This window comes from Pinus tabuliformis, chromosome J (genome assembly GCF_031772625.1).
Source record: "Pinus tabuliformis cultivar Carrire ecotype Pingquan chromosome J, CPIR1, whole genome shotgun sequence".
In the NCBI taxonomy this organism is placed as follows: Eukaryota; Viridiplantae; Streptophyta; class Pinopsida; order Pinales; family Pinaceae; genus Pinus; species Pinus tabuliformis.
In genome coordinates, this window is record NC_142295.1 from 1,563,703,271 (window position 1) to 1,563,720,817 (window position 17,547).

The 17,547-nt window shown below is 38.5% G+C and overlaps 1 protein-coding gene across 1 annotated transcript in view; it reads left to right on the forward strand.

Annotated features, from left to right (window-relative positions):
• LOC149233468 (phosphoinositide binding protein) overlaps positions 1 to 15,564 on the forward strand; it is an 81,683-nt gene extending 66,119 nt beyond the window's left edge. The window contains exons 3-4 of the mRNA XM_089379762.1: positions 10,655 to 13,390; positions 13,534 to 15,564. Of these exons, the coding sequence (XP_089235888.1) occupies positions 10,655 to 13,390; positions 13,534 to 15,023 (4,226 nt within the window). The 3' untranslated portion in view covers positions 15,024 to 15,564. The remainder of the gene's footprint in view (positions 1 to 10,654; positions 13,391 to 13,533) is intronic.
• Positions 15,565 to 17,547: the final 1,983 nt, after the last annotated feature.

Here is a 17,547-nt window from a genome sequence, read left to right on the forward strand (position 1 = left end):
TTAAGACCTTTTGAACAACAATGCTTTCTTCAATGTTTTCTTCCAATCCTTTAAGAGAGTTGACCACTTCAGCTACTCGGAGAAAGTATGATGCAATATCTTCTTCATCATCCATTTTCAGACTTTCAAATTGCCTTCTATGAGTTTGAAACTTTGCCTTCTTAACTTTGGAGTCCCCATCGTATAAGCTAATTAGCTTATTCCATACTTCTTTGGCCAAGTTACAATTGATGACTTTTGTAAATTCAGAATCAGTGATTCCACTAGTGATGGAGTTTAAGGCTTTTGCATTTGCAATGTAAGCTTTCCTTTCATCTTGATCTGTTGGAAGAGTGGAAGGAGCTGTGTATTCATTTAAAACCGAATGCCAAACTTCAGGTCCAAGAGACATTAAGTAGTAGGACATTCTTTTTTTTCCAAAAACCAAAATTTGTGCCATCAAACAGAGGAGGTCTTCCCGACACTTCTTGATTTCTCATCATGACTAAGAATCCTTCTTCAAGCTGTTAGGCTGATATGAAGACGCTGGTTTTGATACCAATTGTTGGAAATACTGGGGGGGGTGAATTAGTATTTCTTTTCAATTGTTATTTTTCCAGTTAAATCATTTATATTTAGAACACATAAATAAATAACAGGAATGAATGCTTTTATTAATATAATCTTTGCAATAAATCAAGTACAATGTATATAGGGCTTCAACCAGTTGCCAAGCACCAACTTGGACTTTTTGTGAGGCTCCAACCTCCAGAGCACTAACCTTGTCTTGTCAAGGCACCAACCTTGGATTTAGGAGCACCAACTCCCAGGACACCAATCGTTCCAGTTCTGAGGCACCAACCCCAAGGGCTCCAACTGTCTGCTGTAATTTGTCTGGATTTGTTTGGTAGTAATTCTTTGCTTCCAACCCTGCTGGACCTACGACTTACTTCTGTCCTTCTGCTTCTTCCATGTCTGCCAGACCTTCGGCGTCCTCTTTTTCTTACAGTTCGCCAACCTGTAAACTTTCCTTGTTATCTGTTATATATGTTTGATACTCCTGACCTTTGGCTTCCTTTTCCCTCGCTTGATCTTCGGCTTCCTCTACGCTCGCTCTTCGGCTTTCTCTGTCTCTTCGAGTTCACCAATACTCAAAGGACATGTTCATTCGGAAGAGAGGCTGAATTACAAAAGTGTTGCATATTAAAACTATATCAGAGTGGCCCTTTTTAATATTCATACAATAAACATTAATTGTTCATGGAAATCGCATCACGAGAGAGGTTATACCCATATTGGAGATCCCACGTGCCACGTCATTCCTTTAATCGCAATCGCAGCTTCCGAAGGTCTTTTACAAGTCATGCCCATAACATACTTTGTCCTCTGATATCAACATCATCGATCTTCATATTTCTACATAGTTAAAAAATATATAATGGGTGGTACCACCAGCCACATCATCGCCTTAATCGCAATTGCAGTTTTTCGGAGGTTTGCACATAACACAGTGATTCCACTACTACCGACGGAGCAGATGCGATGTGATCTTAAGCAGTTTTTAATAAACCTGTCGGGTCCACAGCCTTATCGCAATCGACGATTTTCCATTGTTACATCTCTTCAAGACTTGCGATATGCGACGGATGCGATATTTCTTTAGGACGTATTATAATGGTGCAGCGGGTCCGCATACTTATATTGCAATCGGGGTTTTAATGTGACATCCATTTATGAATTGCGATGTGAAGGTTCCGATACATGCGGATGCGATATTACAATAGGGCAGTTTATAATGGAGCGATCAGGTCTGCACCTTATATCGCAGTCGAGGGATTCAATGTGACAAGCCTTTCATAACTTGCGATGCGGTATTCCAATAAGCTTCTTTTGATAACTGAAATGGGGCCACTACTTTATCACAAACGACGGTTTGCGGGACTTCACGAGTGCGGGACTTGAGTCGTACTTTCCTACCCCCGCTCTTTCAATAGTTGTTGCTCCTGTTGTCTCTTTCCTTGCTGCGTGTTCCTCTTTGCTCCTTCTGATGAATTCTTCCTATCGGTTCTTCTTGGGCATATATTACATGTGATACTCCCGATATGGCTCCTCCGATGTTAACTCCTCTGATATGTTGGCTCCTCCGATATTTCATGCAATATCTTTGATATGGCTCTTACTTTTGAGCATATGTGATATTTTAATAAGGCCAGTTTGTAACAGACTCTTACTCATGGCTTGGCTTTCCTGTGGCTTCTCCTCACTGTTTTGCTCTTACACTTTGGCTTCATGATGGCTTCTCGCTCTTGTTTCTTCACGGATTTGCTCTGCTTCTCCTTAGCTTAATATCATCATTTAGTATCTAGAATATTTCCATATTGACATCAATGACAATCTAGATCAACAACCTTAAGGATGTCTTGGTGCTCTTGTGTTCAATCTTTACCTTTTGGAGCCATACTATCCCCAAATGCTAAATCGACAAAAGATGGGGTGTCATACCCATACAGTTCCCTAACTGGAGTCATCCCATTAGACAAATGATAAACCCTTAGATGCAATCACTTGATCCATGCCTTCTGCTGCCCTGTCACATAGTTACACAAATAACCCTTCAATCCTTTTACTTAATCTCTATCTAGCCATCTGTTTGAGGATGATAACTGGTACTAGGAGTCAATTTTGTTACCACCAATCTAAAAATCTCCTGCTAAAATGCACTCATAAATCTACCATCACGATCACTAACTATATTTTTAGGTAGTCGGTGGAGTCGAAATACCTCCTTGAATACCAATTTTGCTACCTGTGCAGCCTTATAATCAGCTAGATTTGCGAAAAAATGCATCAACTTGGTTAACCTGTCAACTACTTCATAGATGCAATCCTTGCCTTGTGCCTTGGGTAGGGCTATGATGAAATCCATTGAGTTGCTCACCCATTTTTGTTCTAAAATCAGCAAAGGTTGGAGTAGTCCTCTAGGATGCGTTTGCTTGGGTTTGTTTTGCTGACAAGTCATACACTCCTTGGCGCTTCAACGCATCATCCTTGAGGCCTTTCCAAGAAAACCTTTTACTGACCCGATAATAAGTTTTGAAGAAGCCTTGTTGTCTTGCTAATGGGGTGTCATGTGTGGCCTTCAAGATTTTCTCTGAGTATGGACTCGGGGACCAAGTATATACTGTGTTTTTAGAAAATGATGTTATTTACTATCTTGTACTTGTCATCCTTGATGAGGCCAACCATTAGTTCACAAACAAACTTATTTTTGGAGTATTCCACCAAGAGGCAGGCCTTCCAATCTTCTATGATCTTTATGAGTGAATATGTTGTTGGTTTCCTGGAAAGTGCATCGACCACAATATTCTTTTTGCTTTTCATGTACTCAATGTCAAAATCATATCCTTGGATCTTACTTATGTTGTATTTCATTTAGGTCCTTTTACTCCAAGAAGTGATGTAAGCTGTTGTGATCTGTTTTGACCACGAACCTGCCTCCTACCAAGTAGTCCCTGAATTTTGTCAAATCGTACATAATGGCATGCCATCTCTTTGTTGTATATAAATTAAAGTTTTTCCTGATCCTTGAGTTTCGACTCTCAAACACAATTGGATGTTTAATCTGCATTAGCACAACTTCTATCCCTTCACTCGAAGCATCGCACTCTAATACAAAGGGTTGGCTGAAGTCGGGAAGAGCCAATACCAAGCATGAGCTCATCACCTGCTTGAGCTTGTTAAATGCTTTATCTGACTCTTCTGTCCACTTGAATGCCCTTTCTTTGTCAAATCTACCAGTGGCACGCCCAATCGAGAGAATCCTTTGACGAACTATGTAAACTTTGTAATGGTTGTGTTGTCGCACAAAGTGTCTAAGCACCGTGACAATGCTCAGAGTAAGGGCTGTCACTCTAATCCTTACTCACTCTGTTTAGAATCTCTCCTAGGCAAGTCAAGGGGGGTAGTTCCTAAGGTGGATGAATGAGAATAGCCTGTGGAACACAGGCTCTAGGAGACTTAAAGATGGACAACTTCACGAATGTAAACAAATCTCGATTGACTTAGATGAATAGATTAAACGCTAATGTAACCAAGACACGTCCACAAGATAGAAATGATTATAGACCAGTGCCTTTAATTTGAATTAACCATAGATTAAGTAAAAAAACAAGTTATCCAGAACAATTTTCCAATATGTGACGAATAGTGACAATCCTGAATGATTAAATGTAAATGCCCAAAACTATATCATGCAAGAGATTTCAGACTTAAAATGATTTTCGTTAGGAATTCAGATCTAGAACATTTAACTTTTTTCTATCGCCAATATTACTTAAAACATTTATCTTACCTTGACCATAGAAGAATCATGAAAATTTAAGACTTAGCACTTAATACTAGAAACACCAAGGAATTTCAAATTTTAATTTTAATTATTTCTTATGCAATAACTTCAATGTGATAAATAAAGAAGTAAAACAAATCAACAGGTTAATAAATCAAATTTTTAATGGGCCACAGGACACATTAAAAAATAAATTAATGTTTAAGCACAAATCCCTTAATTTATTTTATTCTTAATTCTCACGTCACCAAAAAATTAAAATGTTTCAGATTTTTTTTTTAATGTTTTTTTTTTTGGTAAGGATTTTAGATTTTTTTAAATGAAAATCATAATAAAATCATAACCATAAATCAAAAATAAAAATAAAAATAAAAAAAATCAAAATCAAAATCAAATCAAAAATAAAAATAAAATAAGAAAATAAAAATCAAATAAAAAAAAGTTAAAAAATAAAAGTCAAAACAACAATTCGAAGATAAAATAAAATGAAAAAATAAAATCGAATTTAAAAAATAAAAAGGGCCTAACTTAAGTCGAAAATCAAATTAAACTTGAAAGTATGCATACGCTAACCCTAACTGTGTACAAACACTAAAACTGTAAAAAACCTAACTGAACTCATATGCGTACTGTATATACAAAATAAAAAAAAGTCGAAATGTATGTATGTTTGTTGTGGGTGTAGGTTAGATGGCGACAGAGGGAGTGAGGAGCAGAGATCGACGGACGGCAGATTAGGGAGAGAAAGTCGTAGAGTGACGTGAAGCTGCGGATAGGTAACTCAAGATGGTCTCCTTGGTTGAAAGGTAAGCGATGAGCTGAGGGTTACGCTGCAACGACGAGGGAATTTGGTCGATGAAGCAGCGTGCAGGTTTGATGGACGAGCAACAAGGATGAGGAGCGGATTATGGACCTGGTAGCGTAAATGGTGATTTTTGCAGGAAGGCAGGGGTGTGAGGATGGCAGTGTGGATTTCTAGAGATGGAGTTGTAGAGATGGGGAGAGGGCAATGAGGACTGTAGATGGTTTGGCGGATTTGTTTTGATGAAGAAGCAACGGATGGATTAGAAAATGCAGCGATGGGGAGCTGCGGAGGGAAAAATGGATGTGGGTTGCAGAGGGAGGAGCGACAACAGATTTGGAATATGAGACAATAGTCCACCGAGGTTTAAAAACACATTTTTTGCAAGAAGGAAGCCACACTAAAAATGACTGCGTGAATGTTGCAGCAGATGTGTTTTAAAAAAAATCAAAATTGCACAGTGAACCCAAAAATCTAGGCAGCGAACCAATCAGCAAAAATGGTGGCCCAAAACCTCTTTAAAAAATATCCAGAAATCTTAATTTAAAATTTTGAATCCACTTGCTTTAGATTCAACCCTAAAACCCTTACGAAATTTCTAGATCAAAAGTAAAAAAATTTAAATTTAAATCCTTGGATTGCAAAAATCTCGATAGAATCCCTACAAAAATGATGTTGATGAACCCCAGAGATCCAGATCTTACCCTCCAGTGCCTAGATCTGGACTCTACACAATTTTATTCTTCAGATTGTAGCTGCAAGGCAACAAGAAACACCCAAACGATATATACAATGACCCAGAAAAACCCAAGTCAGAAAACCAAAAATAAAATAATTTACAGATCTATGCACAGGAATGACAGATCTATCAGATCTGAGGAGTGTGAGTCCAACTCCGCTCCCTGATCTGACAATCTAAGGCTCTCAACAGCGAAATTCATCAATTTCGCACGTAAAAAATTTAAATTTTTAAAGTTTAAAGGAGGTGTTGAGCTCGAAACCCTTCATGCATCACCAGTAAAAATCTTATGATAAGCTCGAGATCAAATCAAGCTGGGCTCTTCAGAAAACACGGATCGGGAGTTGGCTGGTCCAACTAAAAACTTCCCCGAACGCCCGATGATCTAAAAATCAAGATTTTCTTGCAAAACTCAATTCAACCATCAAAATAGAGCGAGAAAACAATAATAAAACTCAGACAAATAGAGATACCTGCTATTACATTTAGAATTTAGATTATTATTCTAACCCTAGTCACTGAGCAAGATACATTTACTCAAATCACTCTTCAGAAGCTATCATCAATGGCTAAAAAAAAATTACACATGAAAAACGATACATCTTACAGTATTTCCATGAAGAGTAACGCTGACGAAATTTAACCCCAAAGTCTTTCTTTATTATTCAAAAAAAGATTACAGAAGAGCTTTTCACTTAGCACACGACTCAAAGGTCGGATCCTTTCACTGACAAATGACTCCCTATTTAAAGATAAATCCTCGAATGGCTAGTTTGAGTGATCCTTGTCAAAGCAATCTCGACCGTTGATGACGATCAAAATTTCTTTTAATCTGATCTGTCGAAATTTTGAATTCTTGAGGAAATTCAAATTTTTCAATTAAATGCATTTTAATAAATTCAAAAATTAATTTTTTGAATTAATTTCCTCAAAATTTTGACTTTGACTTAACCACAGGGACCAAAGGCTTAAAATTTAGCAAAATAATCAATTTACCTTAGTTCTGAGACCTTTTAAATTTTGATTTTTAAGGACCGACGAATTTTGCCTTCGGAGAATTTAAATTTACTTAGGACCTAGAATTAATTAAATTTCTGGCATAGGATTTTAATAAATTTTTTTGCCAAAAAATTTAATTAATTAACCTATGAGGGGATAAATTATTTTTCCAACCTTCAAGACACTTTACAACATAATTTTCATATCTTTTACATCATAAAGAGGGAAACCCATCTGCAAGAGACCCTCACAGACTACCCATTTCCGCGACACAAATATAATCCATTAGACCAAACAATTTGTAATAAAATAACCTAACCAAATAGTTAAGATTATTCCCAAATCACTTTTACATAGACTCGATCTAGAAAACTAGAACTCCCTTAAGATCCCAGTGACAAAATCAATTCCGGCTTTGGGGTAACGCTGAAGGAAAACTCTGCTGACCATTCGAGAATGGATCGGTGAGACAAAAAACCTCCCGGAATGTAGATCATCATCAGAAAAGTAGGTTTACCTAGGCAATTACATACACGACACGGATTCGCTGAGATTATTTACATTATACACATGCAGAATGGGTTTACATTATAACATGATCCTCAGGATGATGATGATCGCTGGACGGCACAAACACATCGATCTTGCGCTATCCTTTTTGCGAAAAAAGGGGGTGTATTGCTATGGGTCATTGACACGTAGTGGTCAACAGGTTGCAAATCTCAAAGAATCTTTGTAACTCTATCAGGTTCCATGTTTTGTTGTATACGAGTACATCGTCGAAGAACACCATTAAGAATTTCTTCAATTGCTTGTTGAAGATGTGGTTCATCCAAGACTGGAAAGTGGTTGGTGCATTAGTTAGTCCAAATGGCGTGACCAAGAATTCAGAATGCCCATAGTGGCACTTGAAATCCGTCTTATGCACATTCTGCTCTCACACCCGAATCTGATGATATCCTGACCATAGATCAATCTTTGAGAAATATACCGCTCCATACAATTCGTTCAATAGTTCGTCGATCTTGATGGACTTTTTGCCCAGTGCTCGGTAGTTAATGCACATCCTCCATGTGCCATTCTTCTTCTTCACCAAAACCACTGATGAAGCAAATGGGGTTGAACTAGGTTTGATGTGGCCCATAGCTAGAGGTTCTTTGAAGGCCTTTTCTATCTCGTCCTTGAATTTCTTTGGGTGCCTGTAAGGTGTGGTGATTGACGGGCCTTTTAATTACCTTTCTAATTGCTCAGAAGGACAACCAAAAGACTGTGTATTTAATTGTCAATCCGAGATTCGTATGAAACTTGCGAACTGTCATGCACAATATATGCAGGAACAATTAATCTTCCTATGTGTTGTAGTACCAACAATTACTTTTACGAAAGGGGTACATACAACTCACAAGCCTTGGCAAGGTTCTACATACTCTCGAGTCCAAACTGTGCTTGCAATCAAATCCACACTGTGGGGAAGTTAAGAGCACACTTGTAGGAAATTAAATTCAATCTTGCATGAAAGTAAGTTCACATATGCAGAAAGTAAATCACACAGGTAGAAAGAAATGACCAATCCTTGCCAAGATGATCCTTGTCTCTACTTTGACCAACAAATGTAATCAACAAGCAAAGCACTTGACTTTGCTCATGTCCTTCTCCTTTTATTTTGTGGATGTCCTCCTCGGCTCTGGTCTTGCTTGGCATTCGCTTTGCCCTTTTTTGCTTTTGTAGCAAAGAGCAAACTCATCTCTCTCCTCAGTACCCTTTCATTGTCCTTCGGTCAATAAGTTCTCCTAGATCTCCTTTTGGATGAAGTCATCCCACAACTGGCTTTAGTCAGGAAGCTATTGCCTAGTAAGGATCCCATCTACAAAGGTAGTCCAATGCTTAACGCAACCCTTCAAAGCAAATTTTACTAGCTCCAAATCACCCAGTTTCCCCAACAATTGCATGTTCATCATGAGCCGTTTGGATTCTCGTGAGGTATGATGTCACAGTTTCAGATATGTTCATTCTGATGCTGTTTAATTTCTCTTGCAACACCATTTTCATGTTTTCATTTGAACTTTGACCTTGATCGGTTAGAGCTACCTAGACCGTTCAGAGCCACTCACATCTGACATCTGGTGCCCTTCCCTGATATGTGAGAAATTATGTGATCCCTCACACCATCCAAAATTATACACCTTGCTTTCATATTTTTGAGATTAAGGTTTGGATTTGAAGGAACCTGAATGTCTTTGTTTACAAGATCCCCCATACCATTCATTTTCAAAGTCACGGTAATTCGCTCCATCCAAGGACTGATATTAATAGCCCCATCCAGCTTGTCTTTATATCACAAATTGCTCAATGATGCCACCTCCACAAATTGACCACAACCACAAAACCCAGTTGCAAAATCTTAAGAAAATAATTCTGCTACAACAAAAAGAAACTCATTGCTGCAAACCTTCATGATCTCAGATCTCTCTCTAAGAGTCTTCTAGATAGCTCTGATACATGTTAAATGCGAACCAGATTTTTTTTCTCACAGCAATAAATTTTATTGCCAACAATTTATTTATTCAGCCAAATAAATATTGAATTACCGAAAACTATGCAGCGGAATTTAATAAGAGAAATCAATCACACATTGCAAAAATAATTTACCCACAACAATTCTCCATCATCTATTAATTTGGAAAATCTGGGTTTTCAACCCACAAAGATACAAGGAAAATACAATAACTAGAACTTGTAACTTGGTTCCACAAGATGAATTCAGCCCAAGGAATTCAGCCACTGGGAAATCAGCCTGGAGAAATTTGGCCCGATCAATCAGCAGGCAAATCGACATGCGCCCTCCCTGCGAGCTATCACTGTGCCTTAGGAAAAACACAGCCCCAACAATTCAGCCTTCTCCAAATCAGATCCTCCTCCAGCAACTTGGTCTTGCAATTTACTCAACTCGGCCTCCTGGTTTACCCTCAATTCTCCCATAGTTGTCCTTTGCATTCTAGTCCACTGAGCCACTCGCACTAGAGAAAATTGCTCTCTTTGTGATGGCTCGCTCTCTTGAATTTTTGTTGTGTGTGTCTTCACTTTTTCACTAGGCTACTTTTATAATCTTCATTAAGCCCAAATCCCTAACTCTAATCTCCCTTCTAGAAGATCTTGGAAATCAACGGTTGAGATTATTTTTAAGTCACTTAAATAATTAAATTATTTATCCTTTAAAAATGACTTAATAGTCCACAATAATTAATTGGCCTTAATTATTGTACTTTTCCTAAGTTAGGCTTAGGAAAGAATATATAAATCACTTACTCCAAGCAAGCACCTAAAGACGGAATACATCATCTTCCACATGCTAAGACACAGCCTATGTAGAAGACCTTCTGAAGCTACCACACACTTCAACATATACTATTTGAAATAGGAGTTCGAATGAGAAAATAGAACAAGAAGTTAATTGCAGCAATGTTGTTTCAGAAGTTCATTGAAGCACTTTAAAGTTTAAAATTTACAATGGCATCAAATAACTCTGTATAACTTTAAAGTTTAAAATTTACAATGGCATCAAATAACTCTGTATAATTAGTATATCAAATTTCATACTGAAATCACCTTCCTGCTATAGACTTTATAAGTTTATTAAACTGCGATTGCCTGATAATCAAACAAAAATTGACCAAAAATGTTGCCTATATTATGGCTTCACGATATTTCCCTGAAAGTTTGTAAAAGTTATCAGCAGAAGCTTACATTATGCTATATATACTAAAAAGTTGTTTTTATTCTGTATCTATAGGTGCTTCAAGAATAGCTACAACATCCGAGAGTGAAATATTACAACATGTGCTCAGTACTGGTAAGAAGCCTCAAAGCTCAACAGACAGTGACTCCATTGGAGATGATTGCCTTGATCATCCCAGGGTTTCAGAGGATGCCTCCAGTTCAAAGCACCAGGAAGGAAATGATACAGCTCATGATAGAAAGCATGATGATTTTCAGAGCAGCTTTAAGGACAGTGCTACCCATGCCAATGATGAGAATGATTCCTTTACACCTGAGGAACTTCGGCAGCAGGCCCAGGAGGAGAAAAAGAAATATCATATTCTTAAGAAAGAAGGAAAAGGTGAGGAAGCATTACAGGCATTTAAACGAGGCAAGGAGCTTGAACGCCGTTCTGAAGCTTTAGAGCTTTCTTTGAGAAAGAGCAGGAGAAGGGCTGTCAGTGCTGCTTTAGCCAGCAGTGAAAGAAGACAGGAGGATCTTGGAGATTCAGTAAGGAAGACTCCAGAGACATTGAAGGACAGTGACAAATTGGAGCCTTCTGTTATGGGGAAGAATAAGAAATCATTAAGACAAACTAAGGATGAAAAGGATGATATTTCCATTGCACTCAAGGAGCTGGGATGGTCTGATGCAGATTTGCAGGATGCAGATAGAAAGCGAAGCAAGATGAATTTGGAGGGTGAACTGTCAACTCTTCTTGGTGAATCTCAGAAAATAAAAAACACAGGGAATGAATCTGTTGTTGGTGCTGAGCAGATGCAGGTGCTGGCACATAAAAGGAGGGCCCTTGCATTAAAGCGTGAAGGCAAGCTTGTTGAAGCAAAAGAGGAATTGAAAAAAGCTAAAATCTTAGAAAAGCAATTGGAAGAGCAAGAGATGATTGATCAGGGGGATGAATCAGATGATGAGCTTGCTGCACTGATACGTGGCTTGGATAATGAGTCAAAAGTAGAAGCCCATTCCTTGGGAGGCCTAGGCATGAAGCTTGCAGATGATTCTGTTTTTGATCTAAACCAGTTGGCAGCCATGGGAGATGAACACGATGATAATCTGGGTGTTGATGTGACAGATGATGATATCAGTGATCCAGAATTAGCTGCAGCCTTGAGATCTATTGGGTGGACAGATGAAACTTCTGAAGAACCATTGTCTGTGGATGGTGCTGGTGTAAATATTGAATATGGTTCTAGATCTTCAATTCAGCCTCCTATAGGTGCAACTTCTCGTACTTACCATGATAGAGCGGCTCTACAGCAAGATGTGTTATCCCTTAAGAGAGAAGCTCTTGCACTAAAGCGTGCAGGTAATGTTACTGAGGCAATGGAACAACTGCGGCGGGCCAAGGTGCTGGAGAAGGAACTTCAAGATAAACAATCACAACATCAGGAGCATGGTGTTGAGGCTTCTAATCCAGTTGAGACTAGAAAACCAAGGTCTGGAAACACGGACAAAAACCTACAATTACGAAGGCAAGATGTAAAATTTATGAAGTTGGATGATAAAGATGATGAATTGATTGAAGTGACTGATGAAGATATGGGAGACCCTGAACTTGCCAGGGCACTAAAAGATCTTGGTTGGCAGGAAAATGACCAATTGAAAGTGCTTACAAACAATTCTGAAGGTAAAAACTTTCATCATTCAGAGTCTGCTAGGAATGTTAAAACGACAACTCCATTTACTTCAAAAACCAAATCAGAGCTGCAGAAGGAGTTGTTGGGCCTTAAAAGAAAGGCTCTTGCTCTCAGACGAGAAGGGAAAATTGATGAAGCAGATGCAGAGTTAAGCAAAGGAAAACTATTAGAGCAGCAGTTGGAAGAGATAGAAAAGTCAAAGAAAACTCGAAATGTTTATTCAAATGTTTTGCAAGAGGTTTCTAAAGAAAATGATAAAGGCAGAGGTAGTGACTCAGGGGGATTACCAGTTAAGGTGGAGGAAGATCCTGAAAGAGTAGTGGCACGAGGTATGCGGAAGCTTCGAGACATACAATTGGAACATCGGGTCCATGGTGTTGAGGAGGCCTTTAATCCAGCAGACAATAAAAAACTAAAGCCTGGCCACATGGACAAAAAGTTACAATTACCAGGGAAAGATGTAAGATTTCTGAGGTTAGATGATAAAGATGATGAATTGATTGAAGTAACCGAAGAAGATATGGGAGACCCTGAACTTGCCAAGGTACTAAAAGATTTGGGTTGGCAAGAAGATGATCAACCGAGGGTGCTTACAAACAATTCTGAAGGTGAAAATTCTCATCCTGCACAGACTGCCAAGAATGTTTCAGTGGCAACTCCATTATCTTCCAAAATCAAAACCAAAGCAGAGCTGCAGAAGGAGCTGCTGGGGCTTAAAAGAAAGGCTCTTGCTCTCAGACGAGAAGGGCGAATTGATGAGGCAAATGCAGAGATTAGTAAGGGGAACCTATTAGAACAGCAGTTAGAAGAGATAGAAACATCACAGAAGACTCAAATCATGTACTCAAATACTATGCAAGACGTTTCTAAACCAAACCATAAAGGAAAAAGTAGTGATTTAGGGGCATTATCAGTTAAAATGGCAGAAGACACTGAAAAAGTGGGAGAACAAGATATGCAGGATCCTCCCATGCTCTCAGCATTGAGGAGCGTGGGTTGTATTGATGACAACAATGAAGTGGAAAGAAAAGACTCATTAACTGCTCGCCAACCATCTGATACTGGCATGTCTGATTTACAGAGGTTGCCAGGAAAATTTTCTATCTCACAACAAGGTAATATGTTCACACATTTCAGTTCAAGTTTTTGTGTGCTTGTGGATATTTGCATTGAGAAATCTGCATGAGACACTTATCTTCTATTGTCAGATTATGCATTGCATTTTCTAAGTCTTCTGGTGGCCAAAACAATTTTACAGGATCAAAGGCAATAGAAAGTAAGAGTGCTTCTACCATTGCTACATCCTACGACAAGGAAGATAAATTCTTGGGAATTAATGTGAAAGGAGAGTCAAAGAAAAATCCCTCATTGTACGAGCATGGTGAAATGAGATTGGGTGTTGATCTGGTTCCTCTGATTTTGCAACGGAAGGATCAGGAAGATGCACTTACAAAGGCTATAAATCCTCTTGATGTAGAAAGACAACCAACAAACAGCATTGATTTGCTTACTGGCGAGAACTGGAAGCCACTCTTTTTGGAACCAGGAGAAAAACTACTGAAGTCTAGTGGTACTGAGCCAGTGAGTGATGCCCCCACTAGTGCAAGTGGCATTTCTATAAGGAGAAATGTAGCCAAAGCTCAGATGAAGGTCATAGGAGCTTCTGGTGCTAGTCCAGAGCAAAACATGCAATATGATAAACTTTCACAGACAACACAAGCTGCACTCCCTTATGGTGGTGACATATCAACTGGGACAAATGCAGCTAAATATGATGGAGAGGCCACAAATGTCCCTCCATCCCCCATTGCCCCCCCATTACAGAGTTTGCAGCAAGAAATATTGTCTCACAAGAGAAAGGCTCTTGCATTGAAAAGGGAGGGCAAGCTAGCAGAAGCTAAAGAGCAGTTGCGGCTTGCTAAATTACTAGAAAGGGATGAAGGGCTGCAGCACAATGTTGATGGGAATGATGGGCATGTGTTGTCATCATCTACTGTGCCCAATGCAGTAAGTATTTCTCAACAAAGAGCACAGACAACAAATACTCAAATACAGAAAGGCTCTATGTCTAGTGTACAGTCTGTTCAAACAACTGCAAAAATACTGCCAGATTTAGCATCTGATAGCATTTTAATTTCTTCAGTAGGTAGTAAAGACAGTAGTACCTCATCAAAGAAGCAACAAATGCACAAGAAGGCCCCAGGCAGAGATCGTATGAAGCTGCAGCAGGATGCCCTTGCACACAAAAGGCGGGCTCTTGCTTTAAAGCGTGAAGGTAAATTGGAGGAATCTGAAGCTGAATTTGAGCTAGCAAAGTCACTGGAGATTCAGATGGATGAATTAGCTGGGAACTCACAAGCTCACACTTCAATTGATGGCATCAGCAATGATGATGGCGGGGCAGTAGATGATATTTTTGATCCCCAGTTGTTATCTGCCTTGAAAGGGATTGGCTGGAAAGAAAACGATATTTTTAGCCAGATGCCAACCAAAGGAGTCAGTGCCAAGAATAAGGGTTTGGTTTCTACATCTAGCCATGTTCATGGTAACTTGGGAAATGACACTGCACGAGCAAATGTGGACAAAACCGAAGGTTCAAAGGAAGAAAGGATACGCCTTGAAGAAAATATCAGAGCAGAGAAGTTGAAGGCACTTGATTTTAAACGGGCAGGTAAGCAAACTGAGGCTTTAGATGCACTTCGCAGAGCAAAGCAGCTTGAGAAGAAGCTACAGTCTTTGGCTACTTGAAAGTGCTTTATATTGGCATTTTAAGTTTCTTCTTATTAGATGGCAACTAAAAAGTTTTATAATGGCTGAAAGTGTTGCATTTCTCAAAATTATATTTGTGAAATTTGGTTCTTTGAGAGAGATCTGTTCAGTAAACCATATAATTCCAAAAGGACTCGTAAATATTCCCTCAACTTTGTGCATGAAAATTTTATTGCTTCAAGGTAAGCTGCAATTCTCATTTGTAACGTGTTTGTTAGAAATGACACTGGGAAATATGATTGAAAATTGGACGGGCTAATTCATCCCAGGTTTATGTTCACAAGCTTTCGACAGGATTCAGATTTTGGACATGGTTAAGACAGCCATGGGCATGTTAAATATTACTGGTATGTTGAGTAGTGAGACTAGAGGCATGGTTCAGAGAACATGGCTCTTCATGGACTATAAAAAACTTGTATTATTGTCTAAAACTATTGATGTTTGATGTCATTGATGAATGACTGAGAGAAGACTTGAAGCGGGCAATTTAAGTTTCTTCATTGCATAGTTGTTCAGGTAACTTTATGCTGTCATCAAGCTCAATCATCTTGATGTCATCAATGAATGACTGAGAAAAGACTGAAATGTGGCAATATAATTTTCTTTATTGTGGGATGGATCAGGTTTTATGATTTTTGTATGTCTTTCTTATTTGTAAGCTGAGGTAAATTCTTTTATTTCTCAAAAGATGTTACAATACCAATCCCATAAATGGTATGCGGAAGATCATCTCAACCTGCCTTGGGGGAAACCAGGTTTTTGGACCATCTATTAACAGAGTAGCTAAATAAAAAACTTCAGTTTTACAAAGAAATTACATCATTAGATTCTTTGACTCAATATATAATCATCATCATAAATTCAACATAAACAAATCATCATGGTCAATTCAGTATAAACATTATCATCATCAATGCTTATTATAACATCCAAGTTGGCACCTTTGATTAAAATGTCAATACCCAGGAATATAAGATTGTTTTCAAAGTCGCATCATACTTTATGAAATATATTTTTCTAATGAATTTGACAGCACTAACACAAACGCAGCACAGTGAATTTGACTTTGTAAATAGTACGTTGCACAGTTTCTTGGTCTAGACTCTAAAGGAGCACTAACACAAACGCAGCATAGTGAATTTGACTTTGTAAATAGTACGTTGCACAGTTTCTTGGTCTAGACTCTAAAGGAGTCCTGACATAGAAATATGGTTTAATATCACCGAATATGATGTAAATTTAATCATTGTAAATAGCATCTACACAATATAAATTGGACTGTATTCCAATAGCTACAACAGGAGATGCTCTGAAATTCACAGAAAGAAGTTGGATTTATATATTCACAACCTAAGATCACATGACCAAGAATCAAGATGCCACAATTTAAGCAATTCAATATTGTGAAATATGATACTAGTAAAGAAATGATAAGAAATTTAACCTAATGCAAAATGAGAAAAGATATTTTAGAAAACGTTGACTTAGATAGTTATTCAACCTGCATCCATGCACGCTTCAATATAGCCGAAACTGCTTCCACGAGCCAACTTTGTGAGTAACAACTTTCCTTCTTAATTTCATAGATACCTTATCAGTTTCCATTCCAAATTCAATGTTTCCATCCTTTAGATTTGGCAAATACCTCTATCATGTCATGAATATTTTTTCGAGATAAATGTTCACTTTTAGATGAGCTATAATCAATGGGTCTGCAAAGAATTCCGCTGGATTTACATGCTCTTGACAAACAAACCTAGAATATATTATTGCAATAAAGTGACTGGGACATTGGAAACATGGAAAACGTAGAAACTTGGAAACATATCCATATTTTCTGGAAACAGATCCAATTTTCTTGAAACTCATTTGAAACATTTCCGCGATTTTAGGCTGACCATTTCTGAAAAAGTGAAACATGACATAAACGCTTCCATGCTGTTTCGTACGCGTTTCAGTATCTGAAACGCCGAACGACATTTCTGGGAGTTGGGGGTAACTTTTTCGTTATCTTAGGGCTGGAGGTGCCATATTCAAGATGTGCTTCTAAATTTTGTCAAGTTAGCGACACATCCGCTCCATATAAAATCTCATCTTCTGTTGCTCCCACTTGACATCTGCCAGGTTGGCAAATGTATTATATTGGGTGGCTTGCCTCTCCATCATAATCCTTCCAATCAATGATTTCATTTTCCAATATAGGAAAAGAGCTTGAAGGTATTGCTTCTTTCCCCTCGTGTGTTCCAGGTCTACTACCAATAGCCCAAACTCTTCCACAGCCTCTGAATCAGACATTGAATGTTTATCTCTAGCTATCAATTCCTCTAAATGATGCAATTCATTGCGGACATCAGCAGAGATAGTAGCATGGAACATTTTTGCTACCTATCCAACTTGATTTTGATCCTACTCACGCCCCCCTGGGGCCCGACCACCACCCCCACCCCAATGCATTGAATGCATTCACTGTCGTTGCATGGTGCCTTGCCAACCACTTTGGGCC